The sequence below is a fragment of the Neomonachus schauinslandi genome, chromosome 9 (genome assembly GCF_002201575.2).
Source record: "Neomonachus schauinslandi chromosome 9, ASM220157v2, whole genome shotgun sequence".
Taxonomy (NCBI): domain Eukaryota; kingdom Metazoa; phylum Chordata; class Mammalia; order Carnivora; family Phocidae; genus Neomonachus; species Neomonachus schauinslandi.
In genome coordinates this window covers 26,181,437-26,207,864 of record NC_058411.1, presented here as the reverse complement: position 1 = coordinate 26,207,864, position 26,428 = coordinate 26,181,437, and the positions used below count along the sequence as shown (strand labels likewise).

The 26,428-nt window shown below is 48.0% G+C and overlaps 1 protein-coding gene across 1 annotated transcript; it reads right to left on the bottom strand.

The window, feature by feature from the left end:
- Window positions 1-6,045: 6,045 nt before the first annotated feature.
- LOC110571455 (60S ribosomal protein L31-like) lies at window positions 6,046-6,423 on the bottom strand. Its single transcript, XM_044918155.1, has one exon. The coding sequence runs from the start codon at window positions 6,421-6,423 to the stop codon at window positions 6,046-6,048; it is 378 nt and encodes a 125-aa protein (XP_044774090.1).
- Window positions 6,424-26,428: the final 20,005 nt, after the last annotated feature.

Below are 26,428 nucleotides of genomic sequence, written 5' to 3'. Positions count from 1 at the left end.
CAGGCACAGCCACCCAGGCAGAGGGAACAGCTTGCACAATGGCTCAGTGGTGCGAAAGAGCACAGCGCATCCCAGGAAGCACAGAAGACTAGCATTCCAGGGCAGTCAGAGCAAGGAGGAGAGTGGAAAGAGATACGGTGAGACCAGGGAACAGGGGCCACACCCCACATGGACATGAAGGTCCTGTTAAACGGTGGACTGTTTATCCCCCATCACCGAAGGAGGATGTAGGAAGGTTTCTTGAAGTGGACGCCCAATGAACTAGGTTTGAAGTCAGGGAGCATTGCAACAGGGTGCCAAGGGTAGCCCCCAGTGGCATTCCTGGTGAAGGTAACAGAGTGAACTCTGATCCGGAGGGAAAGAGTTCAAGGTACTGAGGAAATAGTGGGTGGCCTGGTATGGGAGGGGCACATAGTATGTGCAGAGGTGTAGCGGGCAATAAACCTAGATAGGAAGATCAGAGACAAGCTCCAGACAGTATGCTAAGGGGTTTGGACTTTATTCCTCAGACAATGGGGAGCCACTGAAGACTTTTTGATCATTGGACAGATGTGATCAGAGCTGCCCTTAGCAAGGATGGATTTAATGGGGAAAGCAGGCAGGAGATTATTATCTATGTGAGAGGCAAGGTGGGTCTGATTTTATTTTATTTTATTTTATTCATTTATTTTTAAATGTTTTGTTTATTTATTCATGAAAGTCAGAGAGAGAGAGGCAGAGGCAGAGGGAGAAGCAGGCTCCCCGCCCAGCAGGGAGCCTGATGCGGGACTCGATCCCAGGACCCCGGGATCACGACCCGAGCTGAAGGCAGACGCTTAACCATCTGAGCCACCCAGGCGCCCCGGTTGGGTCTGATTTTAACACTCAGCCATGTATTGAGCACATACTATGTGCCAGGCATTGTATTGAAAGCAGAGAATGCAAAGAGGACAAAGAGACTGCCTCTGTCCTGCCCTACAGCACTCATAGATGGCTAAAATGACAATGAGAATCCAGTGTGATGTGACAGTAACATGACCAGGATGTTATGGAAACCCTTAAGAAAGGGGCCGCCGGACCTGCCCGAAGCGGGCGCAATAGTCAGGAAAGGCGCTCAAAGTGATACGAAGCCTCCTTGAGCCTTTCTTGAGGGATGGTTTACAGAAAAGAGTTGAGAGCCGCATTTCATTTCAGGTGGTGCTAGCACAGGTAGAAAAGCTTGGAAGTTTTGTAATTTTTTTTTTTAAGATTTTATTTATTTATTTGACATAGAGAGAGAGAGCACAAGCAGGGGGAGCAGCAGGCAGAGGGAGAGGGAGAAACAGGCTCCCTGCTGAGCGGAGAGCCTGATGTAGGACTCAATCCCAGGACCTTGGGATCATGACCTGAGCCCAAGGCAGCCACCTAACCGACTGAGCCACCCAGGTGCTTGAAAAGCTTGGAAGTTTGAGAGCGGAAGGACCACAGGCTTGGTCTGAGGATGGGGGCGGCAGTGCTGTGTCCAGAGGGAAGGCCAGGCAGATAAGTGGGCGCCACAAGGAGGGTTTTGCGTATCAAACTAGTTTGTTTCTCATCATTAAGGTAATAGAATAGGGACCTGGGTGGCTCAGTCAGTTAAGCGTCTGCCTTTGGCTCGGGTCATGATCCCAGGGTCCTGGGATGGAGTCCTGCATTGGGCTCTCTGCTCAGTGGGGAGCCTGCTTCTCCTTCTCCCTCTGCCTGCCGCTCTGCCTACTTGTGCGCTCGCTCTCTCTAATAATAAATAGATAGATAAATAAAATCTTTAAAAAAAAAAAAAGGTAATGGAATAAATTATCCCAACCTCTTCTGTTCGTTCTCTCAGCCCTGGCGGGGGGCAGTGCCCCCTACCGATGGTCGCCACCTCCTTGGTACTTGAGCTCTTTCTGTCTTTTCAGTGTCCTAGCTGATAACTTTAGACTTCGTAAACGATTGATCTGAAAGACTAATCTGAAATCTTAACCGAGCTCTGTTAGAATTGCTGGTGTGATTTCAGTTCCCTGGCTGGACCCTGACTGACCTAGAGGGCTTGAGGGATTTGAGGAGGAGATCTGCATTTTGGAAAGATCTCTCTAGGAACAATTATATTTTTATTTTTATTAATCTATTTTTAAGTAATCTGTACACCCAACATGAGGCTCGAACTCAAGACCCCATGATTAAGAGTCACATGCTCTACTGACCACACCAGCCCCGTACAGGCTAGAACAATTAAAGAGAATGAAGCTGGGAGGCAAAGAGCCTGTTCAGGCAGTGGTCTCAGTACTGGGGCGGGGGGGTAGGGGTGAGCCCCAAGGACAACAGCCTGGGTGTGGGCTGCGGAATGGAGATAGAAAGGAGAGGACCCACTCAAGAGAGACTAGGGTAATAGAATTGACAGAAGTTGGGGACCATAATGGGAGGTTTGCTTAGGCTTCTGGATTTTCATGGAGTGCCATTTACTGGGGCACAAAATATAGAAGAATTAGGTGGGTGTTGAGGGGATTGAGCCTGAGGGGCTGTGGAACCACAGGTGGAAATGTTCCAAGGGCAGCTGTATATACAGATCTGTGGTCAGAAAGGGAGTGTGAATGGGACAGATGGATTAGGAAATCAAGCGGGAATTGTTGTGGTGATGGGTGAGATCACCCAGGGAGCATGTGGAGGAGGATGAGAAGAGGGCTGAGGGTGGAACCCTTGGAATTCCAACACTTAGATGTGCCGAGGAAGAGGAACCACAGAGAATCCTGAAGAGAAGCCTGGGAACCACAGAAATGGTGGAGGGAGGACCAGGCAGGGCTTTTATAAGGAGGATGGGGCCTGGGCACCTTGGACTTGTGTAGGGGATGCCTATTACAGGCACGGGTATACATATACATTTTTTTTTTTAAAGATTTTATTTATTTATTTGACAGAGAGACACAGCGAGAGAGGGAACACAAACGGGGAGTGGGAGAGGGAGAAGCAGATCCCTGCCGAGCAGGGAGCCCGATGCGGGACTCGATCCAGGGACTCCAGGATCATGACCTGAGCCGAAGGCAGTCGCCTAACCAACGGAGCCACCCAGGCGCCCCTACATATACATTTTTAAAGTAATTCCTTCCCAGGGCGCCTGAGTGGCTCCGTAGGTTAAGCGTCTGCCTTCGGCTCAGGTCATGATCTCAGGGTCCTGGGATCGAGCCCCACATCAGGCTCCCTGCTCAGCGGGGAGTCTGCTTGGCTCTCTCCCTCTGTGCTTCCCCCCAGCTCGTTCTCTCTCTCAGAAATAAATAAAAATCTTTAAAGTTATTCCCTCCCATAAGTTCAGAATATTAAGTAGAAACCTTTTCACATCAATCCTCATGCCACCCTGCGATCTGGCCCAACCCTTCATCACTGTCCAAGTGCATCAGGAGAAGCCACCTGGCAGGAAGGAGCCAGGTGGAGCAGAGAGCGGCCGGGCATGGCAGTCAATAACCGGTGATAAGGCCAGATGTGTAGCAATATCAAATAATCCAGAACCGGCTTCATTCCGGGTAGCAGGTAGTGGTCAACTGTCTTCAGCCAGGCGACACGGAAGGGGTGGAGGTGTCCCAGACTCCTGGGAGGGGAAGTGGGAGGGAGCACATGTTTATGGAGTGGGCCAGGCCCTGTGCTAGGCTCTTTGCATGTTATCGTAATGAACCTTCCCAAAGCCCTGCCTCTTTCAAAGATAAGGAAGCTGAGGCTCGGAGAGGTTGAATAATGGGCCCAAGGTCGCATAATAATGGGGTGACCCAAGATTTGAACCCAGAAGGCCAAAGCCTGTGCTGTCTCAAATGAGTCCTTGGTCTCCAACTAAATCTATTTCCCTGGTGACCTAAGGGCTGCGTTCTTTAACTTTTGGGCACTGGCACAAACCTTCCCGTAGAAGCTTGAGTCGAGTGATGGCTCAGACCCAATCAGCGGCCTGAGGTAGGTATTCTCCATGAGTGGTTTTCTGCTGGTACTTGCTTACAAACCACACTTCCTGTTTGATCATTCACACCTATTGTCTCACTCACTGGGGTTCTTGCCTAATGCCTTCTTCGCCACTCCCGCCGTGGGGGTGAGGTGACTGGGGAACAGGCTATAATGAGGTGTCCATCAGACCTGCTCACCTTCCAGACAGACCCTAAGACCCAAATGAGCAACCGACAACTCTGGGGGCAGGCCAATTACCATCCGATGTCTGAGACCCTAGAAGACCCCCTTTGAGCCTGATTACGGGCCAAATGATCATACTAGCTGAAGGGCATTGGGTGGCTTTCTGTACGCCAGGCTTTAGGCTGTGTGCCTGACATGCGCTTTTTCCTGTCACCCTTCAAACAATCCCATGAGGTAAGTGATTATTGTGCCCATTTTGCATGCAAGGGAACCACTCAGAGAAAGGTGTCTATATCCAGTAAGCATCAGGAATGTCTAAAACAAAGGCACAGAGTTTGCCTGCCGGCCCCACTCATTTCCCCTTCTGTCCCTGCCCCCAGGGTCCTTGGCTTGGATTCCCTGATCCGTGAGAAATCCCTCCTTCTTCTTCCTAAGGTCAAAGGAAATTCTGGCCAGGGTTGCAAAATGGTGGTAATGGAAATGTGTGCCTTGGGTGTACCCAGAGTCCCAGTCAGGAGCTTTTTACTCCATAAATCTTTTTACACAAAGAGAACTATAAAGCTCTGTCCTCTGTTACAGGTATTTTATATTATTGGTGGAGCCAATAAAGAAGGCGCGTATGTGATGCATGTCTGGGTATGTGTTTACGTGTGTACATAAGGCAGGCTAGGAATTAGGCAAATCAACCTCATAGACCTGTCCCCTGTTTCTATGGTCATATGTGGGCTTCAGTGACAGTAATTTCTAAACCAACATCAGGACCCATGGAGGGGCCAGTGTAAGCGTCTTTGCAACAATGAAACCCATACCTTCCACAGGAGATACAGAGGCTGTTGGCTAACAGCTAAGCAGAGATGCTTTGGTGTGCTTTGGGGGAGGTCCTAGAGGCCCCTGGGCGAGACGAGATTTGGCTAAGAGTTGAGACCTGAGAATTTAAGTACAATCTTGCCAGGGGCCCACAGCCTGCTAAGGATTAGCATCATTACATGCAATTTCAAAGATGCTGTTACGGAGGATCTGATGTTCCCAGCACATCCAGGGAAACATGATAGCCTAAAGCTAGAGGGGAGCTCTGAAACAATAGATTGTTTCAGGGGCCATTATGAGATGCATTACATTAATACAAACTGTCATGGAGAATTGAGCCAGGCCTGCTCACATATGAGGTCAAAAAGATTGCTCCTGCTTAAAATAGTCAGTGAATGGAGATGAAAGCGATTGGTTTTGCACGATGGGAATTCAACAAACATGTATAGCTTCACTACCACTATTACTTACTGGCTTCCAGATCCTGGTGGGTGCCAGGCCCAGAGAGGACTGAGACCGGGCTTGCAGTGATAATGGGGTTGACAGCAGTGCGGGCAAGATCATGCTATAGTGTGAGGGGGAGGGATTTTTTTTTAAAGATTTTATTTATTTATTTGATAGAGAGAGCAAGAGCATAAGCAGGGGGAGCAGCAGAGGGAGAGGGAGAAGCAGGATCCCCACAGAGCAGGGAGCCCGATGCAGGACTCGATGCCAGGACCCCGGGATCATGACCTGAGCCGAAGGCAGCCGCTTAACCAACTGAGCCACCCAGGCACGGTAGGAGCTAGGGTTATAACAGTGGCGAGAGTGGAGTCCAGAGGATGATTCATTCATTCTCAGGAGGGGACTGGTACTCGTTTTCTCCTAATTTGTCACCTAGCAAATTCCCGCAAACTTAGTGGCTTAAACAACAAACATTTATTACCTCATAGTTTCTGTGTGTCAGGAGTCCAGGCACTGCTTAGCTAGATCCTCTGCTCGAGGTCTCATCAGGCTGTAATCAAGGTGTCTTTTGGACTGCATGCCTTTCTGGAGCTTGGGTACTCTTCCAAGTTCATGTGGTTATTGGCAGAATTTAGTTCCTTGTGCCTGTATGATTGAAGTCCCTCTTTTTTTTTTTTTTTTTGCAGTTTTATACCTTTATTTGACAATCAGCGATTAGTTCTCATCCACATTAACTGTCTGTAGATTTTTGAAAGTGGTGACAGGTACATAGGTAACCGGTGTGTAGAGCTTGTTTGATGAATCTTCATCCTCGTTACGTTTTCTGGACAACTGCACACGGATATGGTATGGAACATTCCCTATTCCTTTGGCCCAGACAGCTTTGTCGAGCCTGGTGTCAATGTGCACATCTGGAATTCCCATCTCCTTCATGGCAAATTTCCAGATCTCTCTGAGTGCCCGAGGGGCACGCTTCTTGAAACCTACTCCATGGATGCGCTTGTGAATGTTGATGGTGTATTCTCTGGTCACTACCTCGTTGATGGCAGAACGGCCCTTCTTCTTCTCGCCACCCTTCTTCTCGGGAGCCATTCTGCTGGGCCCTGGTTGGAAAGGCGATTAAAGTCCCTCTTGGGTGCCTGGGTGGCTCGGTTGTTAAGCATCTGCCTTTGGCTCAGGTCATGATCCCAGGGTCCTGGGATCGAGTCCCACATCGGGCTCCCCCTGCTCGGCGGGAAGCCTGCTTCTCCCTCTCCTACTCCCCTTGCTGTGTTCCCTCTCTCACTGTCTCTCTCTCTGTCAAATAAATAAATAAAATCTTTAAAAAAAAAAAAGTCCCTCTTTTCCTTCTAGCTGTCAGTGGGGATCATCCTCAGCAACCAGAGGCCACCCTCAAGTCCTTGTCACATGGCCCCTTCCATTGGCCCTCTCACAACATGGCAGCTTACTTCTTCAAGGCCAGTTGGAGATTCTCTGATTTCAGGGAGGGTCCCAACCCCTCTTTTGAAGGGCTCGCCTGATTCGGCCAGACCCACTGAGGATAATCTCCCTTTTGATTAACTCAACGTCAACTGATTAGGGCCATTAATTACATCGGCAAAATCCCTTTTGCCAAAATCAAGGGGGTAATATCACATCTTATCCACAGGTCCTCCCTACCCCACACTCAGGGGTATACAAGGCATGTATGCGAGAGGGCAGGAATCTTGGCGGCTACCTTAGAATTCTGCCTACCAACAGTAGGGGAGGGAGCAGGGAGAGGAAAGTGCCAGGGTGGGCAACCTTTATGTCAAGTACCGAAGAATGGATTTAAGGGCTACAGGCTCTAGCATTTCAGTGTTCCAAGGAAGGGAGGCTGTTGGGGAGGGAAGAGAGAAGGGTGGGAAGAACATTATGGGGACAGAAGACTATAAATAAAGGTACAAGGGTATGAAGAAGTCTGTTCAGTGGCAAAGGAATTGTCTAGTGGGGCCATACACAGTGGGGTGGGGTGGGGGGGTGGAGAAAAAGTAGATATAATACTAAGTCATGAACACCTTGTTCTTTCAACGAGTTCTGGGCCTCAATTCCTGAAACCTGACAAGGTAGGCTAGAGACAAAAACTGTCAAAAAATAAGTCCTTTCCCTGAAGGTCTCTCCCCAGGAATCCCTGACCTTACCCATCTGTGCCTCAAAGTCATGTTGGTCTAACAGGATGAATATCCACACTGAACCCTTGTGCCCAGGCTTCTAAGGGGGACCGGATTCTTGCTTACTGAGTCAGCTTCTGGATGTTCCTTTGTGTGTGTGTGGAGAAGCCAAACAGTGGACATATTGGAAAGACTAGAGGAAGCCCGAGATGCTAGGCAATCCACACAAAAATGAAGAGCTAAGTGAGAAGAAGTTGGGAGGGGGAGAGAAACATCCATGAGGGCTGGGTGTCTGGAAGTTTTAGGGGGTTCAGAGCAGCTATAAAGTTTAGAGAGGAGAAGAAAGGGGAGGTTCAAAAGTGTGGCTATGTTTACCGAACAGATCCCTTTTTTCTCTTCTCGATATTTAAATAAAAATGGGAATGAATTTTTAAACTCGTTTTTAATTAGTTTAGATTATTTCTCCTGTGTATGTGTGGTTTTGTTTTGGGAGATGATACGGCGCAGATCCTGGGCCACATGGGAGCTCCAGGATATATTCAGTTTACCTTGAGAGGAAAAGAATCTGACAAATCACTGATACCTCAGTGTGAAATAGTTGAACATGTTACCTCTCTCTGAAGTATTTACTTAAAAGAGAGATCAAAGGTCAGAAACACCCTCACCCCCCAGAAGTGAACGTGTACTAGCAGAATTTCAGAGGTACTAGTACAGGATGATGACTTCCTTCAAAAAATGGCAACCCAGTTTCATTCTGTCTTATTCTTCTGTACTATTCATGTCATTTTTCTGGTCTCTGGTTCCTGGGGACAGCTGCATTTTCTCCCTTGGAATTTATATATGGTCCCCAGGGATCAAGATAACAAACCTGTAACTATATATACATATATTTTGGTGGGGGGAGGCAAGGGGAATCAACCTCCCTGCCCTCCCTCAAGCAGAAAAAGAAAACAAATCACCCAGCTGCCTCGGCTGGACAGCAGTTCTGCCCATCACACCTGTGAGCAGTGATCGTGGCTTCCACATAAGGTCAAGGCCCTGAGGCGGCCTACAGAACAATCAGCTAAATCACCCAGCCTTGTCCCTTCTCTTGACTTCTTGGCACCACCTTTTTACCTCCAGATTGTGTGTGTTTGGTGGAACTGAAATAAACACGGTAAGATTTTGGTTTTGTTGTTTGTTTTGCAGAATGGGGTTCAAAAGCGGGGCGGGGGGGAATATCCTTGACCTCAGCCGACCTTGACCCCATACAGGCCAGACAGCGGTGGTGTGGAAGGAAGTGAAGAGGAACTGTGAAGTAAAAGAGGGTGTGGACACTGACTTCCTTGCAAAAGGCCTGGAACATCCTTCTCAAAGCCCCATCGAACCAAGCTCCTTGCACCAGCTCCTTGCCATTCCCTTGAAATGTTCTCAGAGTAGGGCTCCACATGGTGTGCACGTACAGCCTGGGTACACACACACACACACACACACACACACGCCCCTCTCTGGATGGTGACAGATGGGGCCTGAAGGATCTGGCAGTCTGCGTGGCCGATGGCAGGGAGTCGAGCCTGTTCTCCCCGTCTCCCTGGAGTCCCAGTGCAGACGCAGGTGCACGTCAGTGCCTGCTCTAATTTTATCCCTGGTTGATGGAGGAGACTAACCGAGCAGCAGGGAGGCTGCTATTTCGGGTCTCTCCATGGCTCTGGGTTATATAAAGCCTATTGCTGTGACCTGCATCGCTTTGTGGTTGTGCCTCCCTCTCGCTCCTTCTGTCACAATATGTCATCAGCTCAGACATTCACACACACACCCCCGGGGCTCTTGGGGAATGAGGAGGGAGGTGTGTGCTGGCAGGGCGCGCGCGCCCTGTGTGTGTGTGTGTGTGTGTTTGTGCACGCGCGCTCCTGCCAACTCACTGGGGGGGGGGAGGCCTGCATATAACTGGGAGGGGAGGATTGCGCTCGAAGATGGATTGTTTTGGAAGGAAATGGAAAGATCTTTCTGATGGAGGAACAAGACCGTGTGTGCTCTGGGCTTTAGGACAGAGCGCGTTTGTGAGATGATGTTATGGGTCTGCTGCTGGCGCGGTGATAAGATAACTTCTATTTCAGTAACTCTTTTCATTTTGAAGGAACCCAAGAGTTTCATAAATTATGCACAAACAGCTCGGCCTCTGAATGGCAGGGATTTTTTGTCTGGAATCAGGAGCAGCAGCTAGATGCACAAATGTGAAAGCATGAATTTAGGGATGGGTTGATGACAGAAGGTGGTTATTTCCCACATCGTTGGGGACAAATTTTACCTGGAAAAAAATTTCCTTATAGATCCCAAAACCCTTCTGGTGCTAGTATTGTGGTCATTGTATAAAGACAGGTGCTTGCAAAAGTTAGCCATGTATGGTATCTAATTTATCTTTGTATCTCCCAGTATTGAACCTTAATGAATATTTTTAGATATTTCAATTTTGAATAAGGAACATACGACAAAATCCTAATATAATGTAGCTTATTAGTCTATGAATTTGAAAGAGCCAGGTTTCCCAAAATATGAATTATTTACACAGAACAAGCCTAACAGAGCTCAATGACCTTATCACACAGGTGTTTGTCCTGTTCCCCAACACAAGCCAGGGAAAGGAGATGTTCTGTACTTGGGGAGCGACGTGTTTCCCATATATAATCTCCAGGGTGTATTCTGGCTGACATGATGGAGCTCATCAGGCATAACCCAGGGGAGTGAAGATTTGGCATGCATGCAGCTCGGCTCTTGGATTCCGACAAAATGTGAGACCTCAGGCTGGCCCTGATGTTTCTCATTCGAGTTTTCCCGTCACCAGCAGCTACCATAGCAGGTGGGGCTCCCGTTACTAGTAACTTGACCGTGGCACTGTTTCTGCACTGCTCTTTGAAAGGTGTTGAAGACCCTTCTCTCCCACTGGCCAAAGCACTTCTAAGGGACTTTAGAGAGAAACAGCTCAGGAGCTTTCCATGTAGAAAACCAGAAGGATCTGGGAAGCCTGCTGCATGGGACCTGCACCTTCGAGCTTGCCAGTGAAGGGAGTGGCTAAGGAAGCAGGAAAGGGAACCGGACCAGAATCAGAGATGAGGCTGGTAGGGGCCTGATGGGGAAACGAAGCTAGGAATGGGGAAGGTGTAAATGAATCACTGGGTGTCTTGTTTGTTAATGATTGACTTAAGCAGAATCTCACCACTCTTGTCCCCCCACCCCCACCCCTGGCTGAAGGCAGGAGCTCACTGCTCCAGCTCCTTGGTGGTCACCTCACTGCTCCCCAACCTCCCCTACCTGTCCCCCAACCCCCTACTGTCAAAGTGACCTTTCTAAAACCTGTATATGGTCACCCCACTGCACAAACCTCTTTGAATCCTCTTCATTTCTCTCTCCAGAGAAAACACATATGCTTTCACAGGCGGACAAGGCTCTCCGTGATCTGGGGCCTGCTTATCTCTCTGGCTTGGGTCACATAGCAACCCTCTCAACCCTCCCTGGAAGTGGGTCTCCTCTCACCTCCTTCATTCCACCCCCGACGCCTTAAACCTTATTGAACAGCTTGTAATCCCCTAAATGTGTGAAACTCTCTTGTCTTCTGTATGTTAGCATGGACTGTTCCATCTACCCGGGATGCTCTTCCAGTCATATCCACACCCGCCCCCCCCCCCCCCCCCCCCCCCCCTTCAGGCCTCATCTCAAGCATCACCTTCTCCAGGAAGTTGTGTTAACCCCTCCATGCCTGGATCAGGCATCAGGCTCTCCTCCACCGTGGTGTTGAAATGCTCTGCTGTCTGTTCTGCCCAGACCATGGGCTTCTAGAAGACCAGGACTGTACAGCTCCTGATCTGGCCCACTACTCAGCCTGCAACAAAAATCTGTTGAAGGAATGACTGAATTTGAGCAGAAGCTGCATTTCAGAGCTACAAGTTCTTCAAATGTCATGAGGTAGAGAGATAGGGAGAGGGCTGGTAGGAAATGTCAATGAAGTTGAGGAGGAAAGGGTGGGTCCTGGGAAAGCTGACCATGAACATCGACAGTGGGCCCTACAGTCGTCTGTCTCCAAAGCCGAAGACAGAGGGCACGTCCTGCCTCAGTGCCTTGTCACCCAGGTAGGGCTGCCGTTCAATTAGAGCGATTAGGGTAGCACCTGTCTCTCAGTGCTCAGCACCTTTCCTGCCGGCTGTCTGCACACGCTGCCTTTTCTGCACCCCATTCCGCCAGGTGCCTATGGTGGGAGAGGGGGAGGACTTGCCTTGGGACCTGAGTGCCCCTCTGGGAGGGCCTCAGGCCCCTCTCCCTACCCTCCGCACGGTCACACCAAGAACTGCCAAGGTAGCTGTGATTCTAGCATGAGCCTCAGGATCTCACAGCTCCCACCCAGCGGGGGGCTGCTCCTCTGTTAGGCCACCCTCGGGAGAGGCCCGCCTCCGGCACAGGCGAGAAGGCAGTGCGCTGAGTGCCTCGCACGTACCTGGCGGAATGAGGATAAGCCAGCTTCGGTCAGGGACTTGAGCTCGGCAGTTCTGGTGATAGCTGGCCCTTGGTATTTTTGAAGAAACAGAGGCAGCAGTAGAGGAGGCCCCATACTGTAAATCAGACTTCAAATGTAGTGAGAGAGGCTCTTTCATGAAATCCCTGAAAGAGATTTCATAGAGGAAATACTGTTTTATTTTATTATTTTTCTTTCCTTTAAAGATTTTATTTATTCATTCAATAGAGAGAGCACAAGCAGGGGGGGCGGTAGAGGGAGAGGGAGAAGCAGGCTCCCCGTTGAACAGGGGATCATGACCTGAGCCGAAGACAGACGCCTAATGGACTGAGCCACCCAGGTGCCCCAGGAAATACTGTTTTTATTTATTTATTTATTTATTTATTTATTTATTTATTTATTTTTATTTGACAGAGAGAGACACAGCGAGAGAGGGAACACAAGCAGGGGGAGTGGGAGAGGGAGAAGCAGGCTTCCCGCGAAGCAGGGAGCCCGAAGCAGGGCTCAATCCCAGGACCCTGGGATCATGACCTGAGCCGAAGGCAGACGCTTAACGACTGAGCCACCCAGGCGCCCCAGGAAATACTGTTTTAAAAGATGGTTAATTACCACTTAATTCATCTGTTTTAACGCTCACATTTTCATTTATTGGGCTTTCTTAAAGTAGAGTCTAGCTTTTCTATACTCTCAAGGCATCACTGCCCCAAATATTTTCATTTAACTCTGTGTTGGAAGCTGCCTACGGATCTTCCGAGAAGACAGATGATGTGTGTGTGTGTGTGTGTGTGTGCACTGGTTGTCCTAAGTCCTTTGTCCCTTTCTCAAAATTGGCCAGTGATAGAATAACAATGCTATTAACCCAGGCGTAAACTGGCTGTGGGGGAGGTGGCAACCATAAATGGCATTTTTGGGAAAACTTTTGGAATTTCAAACAGTGCCTTTTTTAGGCTCCTGAATCCTGACAGACACTCCCCCTGCCGTGGCAGAGCGGGGCAGCAGAGAATCTGTGTGAATGGGAGCTGGGAGGGCAGAGAAGAAAGGCTGGCTGTTGGCCTGCCCACAAGTTTAGAACAGCTGCAGAGGTTAGAGGAGCTCCCTCTGAATGAGGTGACGCTGGGCCACTGAGAAAAAAGGGGAAGCAGATTCCGCAGCTGAGGACGAAGAGGAGAGGGGATTCAGTTTACACCGTGGGTGCGTAGTCAAGAGATTATCTGTATTAGGCACTCTTACCATTGCCCAAAAGGCATGTGCTTTCCCTGCCAAGAAATGGATAATGAATTGGAACACCTTCCAGGGAGCAGAACAAGTTAAAACAATATATTCTGTGCTCAGTATATAAGATATTTCAAAATCAGTAGTGCATTCAGGTTTATGGGGCACGATGAGGGAGAAATTGTAGAGGATCTCGTATTTGTCATTTGTTTTGGTTTCTTTTTTAAAAGTTACCTGACCAGGGGGTGCCTGGCTGGCTCAGTCAGTAGAGGATGCAATTCTCGATCTCAGGTTTATAAGTTTGAGCCCCATGTTGGGTGTAGAGATTACTTAAAAATGAAATCTTTTTTTAAAAAGATTTTATTTATTTATTTGAAAAAGGGAGAGGGGGGAGGGAGGGAGAGCACAAAGGGAGAGTGAGAAGGAGAAGCAGACTCCCTGCTGAGCAGAGAGCCCAACACAGGGCTCCATCCCAGGACCCCTAGATCATGACCTAAGCCGAAGGCAGACACTTAACTTACTGGGCCACCCAGGCGCTCCAAAAATAAAATCTTAAAAAAAAAAGTCACATGATAGGGCTCTCCAGAGTGAGGAAACTAGCTAAGTTTACTGAGTGCTAACTGCATGCTTGTTGCTCTTCAAAATGTTCTATATCCTTACAACTTTATGATGGGTATTCTTTTTTTTTTAGATTTATTTATTTATTTATTTGAGAGAGAGAGAGAGAGAGGAGAGGGAGAAGGAGAGAAGCGGATTTCGCCGAGTGTGGAGCCCGACGCGGGCTCGATCCCTCGACCCCGAGACCACGACTGAACCGACATCAAGAGTCCAACACCCAACCAACTGAGCCATCCAGGTGCTCCCATGATGGGTATTCTTAATATCCCCATTTTACAGATGGAGAAATGAAGCCACAGACAGATTACATAACGTGCCCAAGACCACACTGCTAGTAAATGGAAGAGTGAAGATTTATTTATTTATTTTTATTTAAGTAATCTGTACACCCAACGTGGGGCTCGAACTCATGACCCCGAGACCAAGAGTCGCATGCTCCCCGACTGAGCCAGCCAGGCGCCCCTGGAAGAGCTAGTATTTAGACCTAAGCAGTCTGGCTCTAGCTCCCAGATTGGTAACCACTATTCTATACCACTGTGTTTCCTCTTCAAACTATCTGTTGATGGCATGCAAAGTGTGTGTTTTACCTCAGCACATAAGAATGAGAGAAACTATGTGGAAATCCTGTATGAATGTCAGCATGACATCATTATTAACAAAGCTTATGGATCCAGGTCAGTCATGTTACTCAGGGCTTAGCAGCAACTCCACAGAGGACTCAGAGTGAGTCTTATTTCTAGATGCCCTGACCCAAAGCATTCAACAGGTGTTCTCTTTATTTACTCAATATATGATTATCTAATATAAATTATTATAAATTATTCTGTACCACGCATGCCAGGCACACTGCCGAGGCTCTGGAACTAAACTGGGACTAAGGCTTAGTCCTCGTCCTCAAGGAGCACATTGTACATGGACACCTCTCTGCCAATGGCTGACAGGTTAAAAGTACAGTATCCTAAAGGCTAATGATCACCTGTTGTTTACTTGTTATCTGCCTCAGCTGTGCAGGTAATTCCTGTTTGCTGGAGACCTTGGAGCCAACTCAACACCACCTCACTGGGCTGCCATACCTGAAAGTCATCCGTGTCCAGAAGTATTTGCCCAGCAGTTCTGAGAGCTTGAAGTTCTTTTTTTTTTAAAGATTTTATTTATTTATTTGACAGAGAGAGACATAGCGAGAGAGGGAACACAAGCAGGGGGAGGGGGAGAGGGAGAAGCAGACTCCCCGCCGAGCAGGGAGCCTGATGTGGGACTCGATCCCGGGACTCCAGGATCATGACCTGAGCCGAAGGCAGTCGCTTAACCGACTGAGCCACCCAGGCGCCCAGAGCTTGAAGTTCTTATCAGGGAAGTGACATGGAGTGATGGCAAAGATGGTAGTTAAGACAGACAATTGTGAAAAGAATCTGTAGCATGAACCGGGGGTGGTTTAAATATATAGACTGAATATGTAGAAAAGTTTAGGGCTAGTTTCTAGGGAGCAGCTCATGAAACCGGAAAGTCTGGGGGCGAGTCTGTGTCAGGCAAGGTTTCATCTAGGAGCTCTAGGACCCAGCTATGGAAGGAGAGGTTTGGTTGCCAGAAGAAGCAAGAATGAGTGTTGGGTGGCCAAACAAGAAGTCCACCCCATCAGTTAAAGGAAAATGTGTCGTTCAGAGGAAGATCTGATGGGGCCATATCTCCTCAACTGATTTGCTCCTCCAGAATTTCCTTGTAAGTATCCCTCCCATCCAGACTAACCCTAGAGAAGAGCGAAGAAATGACAAACTCTCCTTATGCTCAGGCTAGGCAGATTATGAACAATCGTCTGTTTTGGGAGTAGCCAGGACTAGTGACCTGGAAGCAGGAGACTTGTGCAGGGAAGAGTAAGGTGAGAATGAAGTCTTGCATACACTGGAGAGGAGAAACCTACACCTGCCTCCTTGGGAGTGGCAGCTTCGCGACGGCCTTTGATACACAGGACAGAAGCCTGGCATTTCACATGCCCCCAGGGCAGGCAGGGCAGGGAAGGCAGATGACTGCAGTGGACTGCTGCACCGAACCAGAAACAAGCACCCACCTAAATGGGGCAGCTGTCCCCCATTATTACCCTATTTCCCCCCAAGGGAGGTTGTAAATCCAGATTGGATGTGCATGCAATGAAACCTCTTCATGTTTCAGCATTGGCAACGGAGCGCATTTTAAAATACATGATGTGGGCTGGCACAGAAAAACATGTCCAGGGCTCAGAATCTAGTCTGCGGACCCCTTAGGTTGTGATGTCTGATAGGAGCCACGTTGTCACAGAGCCAGGGAGAGTCCCGTCTCCATTTGTGCAATTTCAAATCTGTGTGCTAATGTATGCCCAAATCAACAAATACCCAGTGACAGCCCCCTACCCCCAAGTTCAGCCCTTTGATCTACACTATCTAACTAAAATCTGAAAAACACCGTGTGGGCCACGAAGGAGAGGGAACATCACAGTGAGAACTGTACTTTCATTTCCGGGCGGGGGTGTGGTTAAATTCACAACTTCGGTGTGACACTAACCGTTGGAGGGTTTTACATTCGATTTCCTGTTTCCTTTTCTTAATAAAGAAAGGAAAAGCAGGCCCCTCCCTGCAGCCACTGTTCGCTGAGTTCCATAGGAAGACACCATGGGGGTTCCGACTTGCCACAATCAAAAACAAAACGTAAACCCCGGAACCTGGTAAATAGCAATATGCAGAAGACTGTGGGTCTTAGGGTTGCTCAGGATTGTTTTGATCATCTCCTGTGGCAATTTTCCACCGCTTACCCGTAGACTAGTGACCAAAGTCCTTTATTTTTGAGTTGCTGGAACCATTTCCTGTGGAAGGTTTAGAAAATTATAATGGTGGTGATGATAGTCGCGGGAGCTAAGGGCTCTGAGGGGACATGCTTCACATGTCTCCGATCGCATGTAAGCACTCCAAGCATTAGCCCCATTTTACAGATAAGGAAACTGAGACTTGGAGGAGTTAAGATAATATGCCCAAGTCACTCCAGAGGTTTTTGTTTTGTTCCCAAATATTTATTGGTCACCTATTTATTGGGCCAGGCACTACAAAGAGATGGATAGATAAGTGGCTGAGCACAAAATGACTCTAACTTGCTGAAAATGATCTCTGGGTAGAGGCTCCATTTGGAATATCTACCTTGAATTTTCTTTCATTTGTTCAGACACTTAGCCCCTACTGTGCCCACAGGTCTTAGGCTGAGCTGGGGGGAGTGACGTGATCCTGACTTTTGGAGGCTTGTAATTTAGGTGGAGAGATGGAGCCTACGTAATACAACACTTGAATAATAACTCAAGGTAATGCATGTTTCAGGGCCAAAGTAAATGATCCAGATAAAAAGTTCAGAGGGCGCAGAGACAGCTTTGGGCTGCAGTGGGTGGGATGGCAGAACAGAGGAGAAGGTCTTTGAGGGATGAAAAATTGGACATGCCATCCTCAGTGGTTGTTCAGGAGAAAAGGCCAAAGCACAGCATAAGCAGAGAGGTGGGTGGGGGAAAGACCATGGTGATGCTGCATAATTTGGTGTGTAAGGACACAATTTGGGCAATCACATGGTATGGTCTCATGTGTGAATCCAGGCTCGACACCTTTCTACTCGTATGATGCTGGATCGATTATTTAACTTGTATTAAGCCCCAGTTTCCTAACCTGTGAAGGGGGCAACATGAGTGAAATGAGGTAGATAAAGCAGTGTCTGGCATATGGTGAGTCCCTATCTCTTTGGTCTCTTATGGTCTCTTTGTGGGGGTTCCTTGCTTCTGTTCCATCCGAAGAGTGGAGAGAGATGTGTGGCCAACCCAAAACCATAACGTAAGAGCCCCGAGGAGGACTGGAAACTGTACAGCCATGAACTAAAAGCAGCAGGTATCAGCCCCAGAATTGGATAACACAACCAAACCACAAATGTGCTGCTCAGGTCTTTAAAGTTCTACGCCAGGGCAAGACCCACTGTAACTTTGTGTGATGGAGTCAAACCACACTTTTTTTTTTTGTATTTTCTCATCAGACTTCACAGGAAATACACTCCTTTGTTCAGATTTGAGATAAGGTACCCCTTCACCTTGACTCTGCTTCGTGGCACTTACTCGCCCACTGGGTTGCTCACTTTCTATCCTCGGCCCGTATCATCATTGGCTTATATTTAGTAGGGCACATGGGTTTGTATTTGCCCTTACGGTAGAAGTCAAACAGAAGTTAAATCTATTAAGATGTGGTTTATAGTCAGACTGAGATGATAATCTAAGAAAAGGAGGTGAGTCTCCAGGGGGACACAGCTGTGTGTGTGTGCGTGTGTGTGTGTGTTTTAAAGGGTTATTTATTTTGCCATTAGTAATCCCCTACATTGCTGTTGCTCATTAATTATTTTAGGTTTCATGACTTTCGACCCAACCTCTGTGCCCAACAGAGAGGATCTATACCGAGGTGTTGACAATGATTTCTCAGCAGCTGTTACAAATTAATAGCTTTGGCTGCCTTCCCAAGTTGACCCATTAAAATTCTCAAAGAAATTGGCTTTAAGGAATTTCCCAAAGATCCCTGACCTAATCTAATGGGATTTCTTCCCCATTTTAAAAGCACCCATTCCTGGATCTCTTCAGAAAGGACTCCGTAAGGATTGACAGCAAGAGGATATGGGAGGAGGAATATAAATAGTAATCCAGTACGTGATAGCTTAGAGCCAGTTTTCAACAAATTTATCTCATATCCAGAGAAAAAAGGATGCAAAGAAGTAACAAACTACCGCAACAATAACAACACCTAACATGTATTGAGCATTTGCCGTACACATACATTATCTCATTGGCCTCTTAACAACATTATAAGGAAGGTACTATTGTCATCCCCATTTACAGATAAGGAAACTAAGGTACAGAAAGCTTAAGTAATTTGAAAGATAAATGCTCTGCAAATAAGTGGCAGAGCTAGGATTAGAACCCAGAGAGTCTGGCTCCAGGGCCAGTGTTACTTAATAATACCAATGCCTGTGTGTGTGTGTTTGTGTGTGTGTGTGTGTGTGTGTGTGTGTTATTGGAGGAGGTAGAGGGAAAGGAGATGCCATAAAAGGGCCAGGAATAGAAAGGTGCCTTGAGGGCTTTGGCTTTGGCCCTATATGATGCCATCCTAGTCACAGAATAGAACCCAAACCCAGATGGACAAGTCTCACTCTCAGACATAGCACAGAAGCCAAGCCCTGTCTGTACAGATACCCAGAAGAGAGTCATAGTTTTGTACTTAGTCTCTGCCTCCATCCTGTTCTGTTCTTGTAGGGTCAGTAAGGTTCCAGCCCAGCTTTAGACTTGTATATGGGATCTAGTTAGCCTAAGGGAATTTCTAGAGTTGTCTCTGGCCCATGTTGCTCTAGAGAGGCCAGTGAGAACCTGGGGGCCCAAATCAGATGACGCTTCTGGAGGCATAGACCCAAGGATCCCCAGTAAACTGGACTTTGGGGCCTTGAACCCTCCAGTCCGATATGGGACCTGTCTCAAGACTTCTCCCTGTTCCCATGTCTCCACTGATTCAGAGGAAGGGCGTCCACTTTGCTTTAGATAGTTAAGAGCACACAGGCTTGGAAGTCAGCCAGTCCTGGGTTTGATAGTCACTTATTGCCTAGGCAGACTTGGAGAAGTTAACTTCTCCGTGCTCCATTTTTCATCTGACAAATGGAGATGATTGAACGTACTTCATAGGGTTGTTTTAAGGACTGAATAAATGAATCCATATCAGCCCCATAAAGCACGCTAAAGAGCTCAATAAATGTGGGCAGTGGTAATTGTCTACACCTTGCTTCCATTTAAGAAATAATTGTAAGTGTCTTAAGTCCACAGTGTACATTATCACATCCGGTAGGGAGTGGCAGCCTTGATGAACAAAGCCTGTGGCCTTGCCAGGCCCTGAAGCCATGTGCTCGGGCTTCTCCAGTAGAGGAAATGGTTTCATCACCTGGCTGTCTAGGTCAGGGCCACTTTCTTCAGGGAAGGGCTCTGTAGCCTTGCCTGCTGGACATGCTTGGTTACGCCTGGCACCCTCGCCCGGCTCTGCCATCACCACCGCCCGTCCCCCCCACAGTGTGCGAAGGAGCACAGAGAGGCCCACGCCTGCTTGCCTAGCAGAATGCTCTTTCCTGACAGGTCTGAGTGTGGTTGTGCAAGGCTTCCTTCTTGCTCCTGGGGTGGGTGGGGATCCCATTGAAGCTAGTGCACTTCTGAAGGCCCTTTTACGAGCTCGCTGGATGACCATGGCTGTCACCTTCACCCAGGAAATGACTGTCTTTCCTTGAGTGCAGAGTCCAGAGCGAGGGCAGTTTTTAGGCTTGGTAGAAAGGCATGTGGTAGCAGAAGTGTTAGCTGTTATTTCCTACGTGCTAAAGATGTTAGTTCTAGATAAAGGTTCAGGTAAATAAGGGGGCAAATCCAGAGTTCTAGACTAAGTCTATTTGACCGTGAAGTCTGTTCTCTTTGAATGGGATCACCTTGTACGAGAAGAATCCCTACTTTGGATGCTTTAGGAAAGTCCAGATTTCAACTTTGGGAACATGAGTTCCCCAGAGTAGAACCCAATTGTCAGGCTTTGGATTTTTGTTTTAGATCCAGGAGGTACGGTGCCCGTCGGTAGTTGGTACTCAGGGTAATCCAGCCCAAATGGACATGATCAACCATCCCCTGGTCCTGGATCCCAGGCTGATGGGAGTCTGGCCAGCCTGCCCTTTGACCTGATTCTGAATGACGTTAGTAATACAGGAATAGATGAAATGCCAACCACACCTGGCTGGTCCATAAAAAGGAAATACTTCCCACACCTTGCTTTTGCACATTGAGGGCCCCCAGGTAAAGGCATCCCCGGTGCAAGCCGCAGGCATTAATGCCTGGGTGTGTCTGCAGGAACCACCCAGTACAAACCGGAGTGAACCTGTTGCCCTTTCCCTTCCATGCTGCCAAGTCAAACAGAACACAGGGAACACAAATAGAATCATCACAATAAACTGGTTGTTGGAGTCAGACACGGGAGAACCCACTCCCTGGCACTGCCACCCCCTTCACAGGCTCAGACAGGATGAGTTGCTAGGAGGGCTGACGAAGGTGGGGTCTGTGGGCATTCCTGCCCAGCAAGAGACCCTCTGGCTCCTCCGGATTCACTGCCACCCACATGGGTCTCTGCAGGAGCTGCTTGCCAAGGCCGGGAGGGAGGAGGGTCTCCCTGTCCTTCCAGCCCTGGATCACCAGAGAAATGCCCTTCCCACCCACTCAACTTGACTAATGCCGCTTGTCAAGGAGGGAACTCTTTAGACACATAAAATCCTAAAGGCATCTGAGGGTTGGAGGAATTCATGCTGGACGTGCTCCTTGGCAGGGTCAGGCATGGGGGAGGAGCGAGGGGAAGGAGGAGGTGCCGGGGCCCAAGTGACAGCTTCAGACAGAGAGTTCTGGCAGAACTCTCCAGGTAGTGCCCTCCCTAGCCTGGGGCAAGTCAGAGTCTCCCAGAACTCGCCCAAACTTTTCTGCTGCCGGGGCTCTCTGGAGCATGTCTCTCTTTGTCTCTTGGCTCCTGGGCCAATGGGGAAATATAGGTTAATCCCAGGAGGCAGGGATGGATCCAGGTTCTTACTTTGTGGTGTCAGCACCTTTTCATGAAGTTCTAGCAGAGCTCACAAAAAGATCTTCAATCCCTCCTGTGCCTTTTCTTTTTAATACATTTGGAAAAAAAGGGCTAGAGTCTCCCTGTGGAAAGTGAACTTGTGAAGGGATCCAAGTAGAGGTTTGCTGCATACTCCACTTCATCCTGGGGTGTAGGAAGAGCAAAAGCTCTGGACATCGACACCTGGGTTGGAAACCTGGCTCTGTACTACATCTGTGGGCATGTTACTTAAGTGCTTGAGCCTCAGTTTCTTCAGGTGTCAAAATGGGTACAAAAAGACCTAGTTCACAGGGATGTAGGGAGGATAAAATGAGATAACATATACGAGGACACTCTATACAGTCCTGGTACATTGAAGGACTAGATAAATCTTGCCTTCAGTTTTTCCCTCACTCCCCGCGGCCCCCCCCCCCCCCCCCGCCACTCTCTGTCAGTGGCTTGCTGGGACCCTGGTTGGCCAGAAGGATTGCAAGAGAAACCTAGACAGAGAGAGAGAGAATCTCACCGTAAACAAATCTGTCTTATTCTAACTTAACTCCTGAGTTTGAAGTAGGGAAGATAACAAGGACTGCTCTTCCACTTTTCTTCTAGATGGTAAGATAGGTTATTTATATGCCTGGGGGTAAATCATATTAATGCTTTCCTTTCCCATCTAAACCAAAACACAAGCCACTTCATTCCCATGCCCAGACTGATTGAATCTAATCTACCCTCAAGTCAGGCCTTCCCATTTCCTTGAACTTGAGGTTTCTCTCTCTTCCATCTGCCTTATGCTCTAGGTGGAGTACAGGGGGGTGGGGAGAGGGCAGCTGACACACCCAGATGGGTTTAGCTTGATCATCAGTTGTCAGAAAAAAGTAGAAATTATCATACTTCCCTGAAAATGTCAGAATTAGTAGGTTGCTGCCTTGCCAATAGTCCTGTAATAAGCAAAATCTGCATAATGCTTGGATATGTAGTAAGAATCTCTACTACTATCCGGGGATTTTTTTTTTCTTTTTTTAAGTGCAGATGATGACTTTGTTCAGTTCACTGTACCCTTCTTCCTGTGTTTGGCCTATATTTACAAAAGGCTGTTGTCCTCTGTTTAAAAAGGACTAGACAGGAAAAACATTATGGTGGAGATGAGTGGATGGGGCAAGGGTTTGGGGAGTGCTGATCAACTGGGGAGTGGCAACAGAGTGGGAAGGGAATTAAGGGAGAACTGTTTAGAGAAGGGTGTCAGGGAAGTGAGTAATAGGTAGGTCAGAGGATGGAGCAAAGGAATATTGAAAGGGAACGGATATGCTCTGTGGGCAGGTGGTAAAATACCTGAATGGGAGCCCAGGGAGGGCTAGCAAGGAGTAATAGGAAGGGAACGCTGAGGTGCTGATTTGTAAGAAATGGAAAATGGGATTGAGTAGGCAGTGGTGGAGGGATGGAGGGATCCCAGATCAACCCCAGATGCCATTCATTTTAATGAAATCCTTCTTTATGCTTCTGCCATTGGAAACAGACACCATGTGCTCACCCCAATGGCTTATTATTATTATTTTTAAAGCATTTCACTTTATTTTTGTTACTTTTCTGTGTATAGTACTGTTTTTATTTTTTATCTTTTAGGAATCTCTACACTCAACGTGGGGCTCAAACTCACCACCCCGAGATCAAGAGTGGTGTGCTTTTCCAACTGAGCCCGCCAGCCACCCTTCCCATGGCTTATTTTTAATTCATTCAAATAATAGTTCTGCTTTCTCTCAAAAATAAGACACGACATAAATTCAGCTAGGCTGGAAAACTGTGATATCTGGAGAAAATTCAAAGTCTTAGACCCTTCAGCTGTGCCTTATCATTCAAATGTTACATTCTGTTCAGGGCGGTTGTCTTCGCAGTCATCTCAACTCCTCACTCCTCTTACTGGATCTGGTTTTGTTTGCGATTTGTTGCTGCAACCTTCCTATAACTGTTTCCAGAATTGCGTGAGGAAAAAGGAGCCTGGCACCCTGAGATTTCTCACACTCCGCTAGTTTGTATACTCAAGAACGAAGCAATACAGAAATCAAAGCTTCACTTCCTACCGACCTGGGTTCTTCAGGTCTTCCCACTTTTCAGTATCCAGTCCTCAGGGATTTCTAAATTTTCTCTCCCTTTGGGAGGACGGCTCTTGAATGGGGTTATTAGGCACCCCTCCCTCAAGTCTCCAACAAAGCTCTAAAGGAATGAATGTCTAACGTGCTGCTTTTAAAGTCTAAAAGACATCCAAACTTCTGATTCCCCTTGATTCTGGAGTTTACTCCAAGAGTGGGAAAGTTTTCTACGCTGGGTTTTGCTCCTGTGCCACGGGCCAGGCAGTTTGGTCAGTGGTTGTTCTGTGGGCTGCTGCTGTCTGGAGGAGACCGCCGTCTGGGAGGTCACCCTGACAATTAACCGCCAACTAAGCGTGGAGGGAGTGGTCTAGGTTTGGCCCTCAGTGGGGAGTCCAGGCAGCTCACAGATCTTGGCTCAGGACCTGGGGCTGAGGCGTGCTGGGACAGCCTAGGGGGTGTCCTGGCTTTCCAGTGGCTGGGGAACCCTTTCTGGCCCGGGGGCGGGAGACGCTGTTCCAGAATCGGTTCTGGCTCCACTGCAGTCTCAGCACTTTCTAATTCCAGCTCCAAACAACAACAGCCGCCGCAGCTGCAGCCATAGCAACAGGCCCCGCCCACCCGGCCTCGCGGCGGGCCTGCGGCACGTGACGGCGGCGTCTGCGTCGCTCCCTCCGCCCCTGGCGCGGCGGGAGGGGGGGGAAGGGGGGGATGACGTTTACTCAGTCGTCTCCATGGATATAATGCATAGACGTCAACGTCGCCCGTGTTTAGTGTGTAACGTTCCTCCGTCTCCATGGGAACGTCAGGCGGCCAAACACCAGGCCCCAGCAACAGGCTTCTGATTGGCCCGAGGCTTGCAAAGGCGGAGCTTCGTCGCCCGCGCCCGCTGTACTGTGTTGCTGTTTTGGTTGTTTGTCTCCTATTTGTTTATTTCTCAAAAAGATCCTGGAGGTTGAGGTCTGGATCCGTCGCCAAGGATGGGATCCAGGAGAAAACGTGCTCAACGTGCAGCTTGCATCTATCGATTATACAGCCTCAAGATGACAAAGGTCCTTTGTGACCCAAGTCCATTGTGGGAGTCACGGCCCTCAGGCCTGGCGGCTGTCACAGTCCAGTATTTGGTGTTACATCCCCGACCCTACCCCACTGCACATCTCAAAAATGCTCTTACCCTCTCAGCCTCATCCCAGAGACTGTGTTGCCTTCACAGTTACACTTGTTTGCCCTCTCCAGAGCAGTCCGGACCTTTCCTACCTAAGCCAGGATTCAGTGCTACCCCCTGCAGGATTTGGCTACATTTTCCCGTCTGGTCCTAATTCTGCTGAATGACATCATTTATCCGTATTCCTACCCAGAGATGCCCAGATTGCTTGAGCAAATACCAGAGAATCCCAAAGGACAAGGGTTGGTACTTCTGTTCATGGATTCGTTGAATCTTATGCTTTTCTCTTTGCCTATCTTTTTTTTTTTTTAAAGATTTTATTTATTTGCGAGAGAGAGAATGAGAGACAGAGAGCATGAGAGGGAGGAGGGTCAGAGGGAGAAGCAGACTCCCTGCTTAGCAGGGAGTCTGATGCGGGACTCGATCCCGGGACTCCGGGATCATGACCTGAGCCGAAGGCAGTCGCTTAACCAACTGAGCCACCCAGGCGCCCCTCTCTTTGCCTATCTTAATTCAAAACGAGGGAGGCCACGACTTCTTCAAAAGAAATAGAAATAAATTGAGGACAGGGGTGGATTGGGTGGGGAGAATTCCGATCTGGGAATCCCAGATTTCTTGATATATAATAATATATACTGATGGAGTTAAACATTCTGAGGCACAAATAATGTCTCCAGAAACAGTTTTAACCTTACCCTGGGCTCCCACCAGTGAAACCAAGTTAACATCTGGCAAGAGATAGGGATCTAGCCTCAGGGGTTTCAGTCGAGTTGTGCTTAAAAGAATGCCTTAAAATCTTTAGTTATGGTGTCAAATATAATAAATCTTCACCAGCTCATGCACATACAAGTCTGAAATGTTTCATAAAAGGTTTAGATGACCCGATAATATGTTTTCAAAACCCAGAGAGAGAGAGAGAGAGAGACTAATGCAAACCTCAGGTTAAAAACAAGAAAGCAAAATTACCTTCATAGATTGGAATTGATAAGAAGGGCATCTGTTCTCTCTGCTTTAATCTTAGCCCACTACCTCCTTTCCCCTTTATCTGCTCTGGTGAATACCCTTGCTAACTGTCCTCCCTAAGCCACTCCTTAGGCAGCTTGTAGCCTACAATTTCCTTCGGAGATGTGAATGAAATTGGGAGCCTGCTTAATGCAAATAGGACCAAAGGGCACAGCTCTTTATCGTAATGAACTTCATTCTGATTAAGTCACAGAGACTGCAAGTGCTTACTATTTACCCAGTAAATACATTACATTGCCAGGTGAGTCTCCCTCCCATCCTGACACTGCCAGGAGATACTTGAAAGTCTGATATAAGATCATTTTTAGACCATCAAACATCCCTTTTGAATTCTATCATCTCTACATTTCCAGGAATACAGAATGTCTTGGTCTCTGACAGCCAATCTATCTGGGTTGTACAGAAAGAGTAATAATAAGGCAATATTTACGCTCTGCATTGAAGATGACCTGAAAAGCTAGGAGAGGTGACTGAGGGCATTTCTCAGTGTGGATGAAGAAGAGGGGAGTACAATGGAAGACAACAGAGTCTCTAAGTGCCTAGATTTGACACTAGCACATGAACTGGATTTTATGATTCTGTCCAAGGGCATCAGTTGTAACCTCAAAGCTTCCATGTCCTTCTCCATCCCCCAGACTTAGTTCTTTCTTTTTGTTCTTTTGGCCATAACCCAAACATGGTTGTGGGCCATGGTATGTGGCCTAGGGAGTTTTTAATCCAGGAAATACCAAATGGATTATAGTTTTGATGGT

What these genes read in the sequence shown, in the direction of transcription:
- LOC110571455 (XM_044918155.1), bottom strand. Translation starts at nt 6,423, where the DNA reads ATGGCTCCCGAGAAGAAGGGTGGCGAGAAGAAGAAGGGCCGTTCTGCC.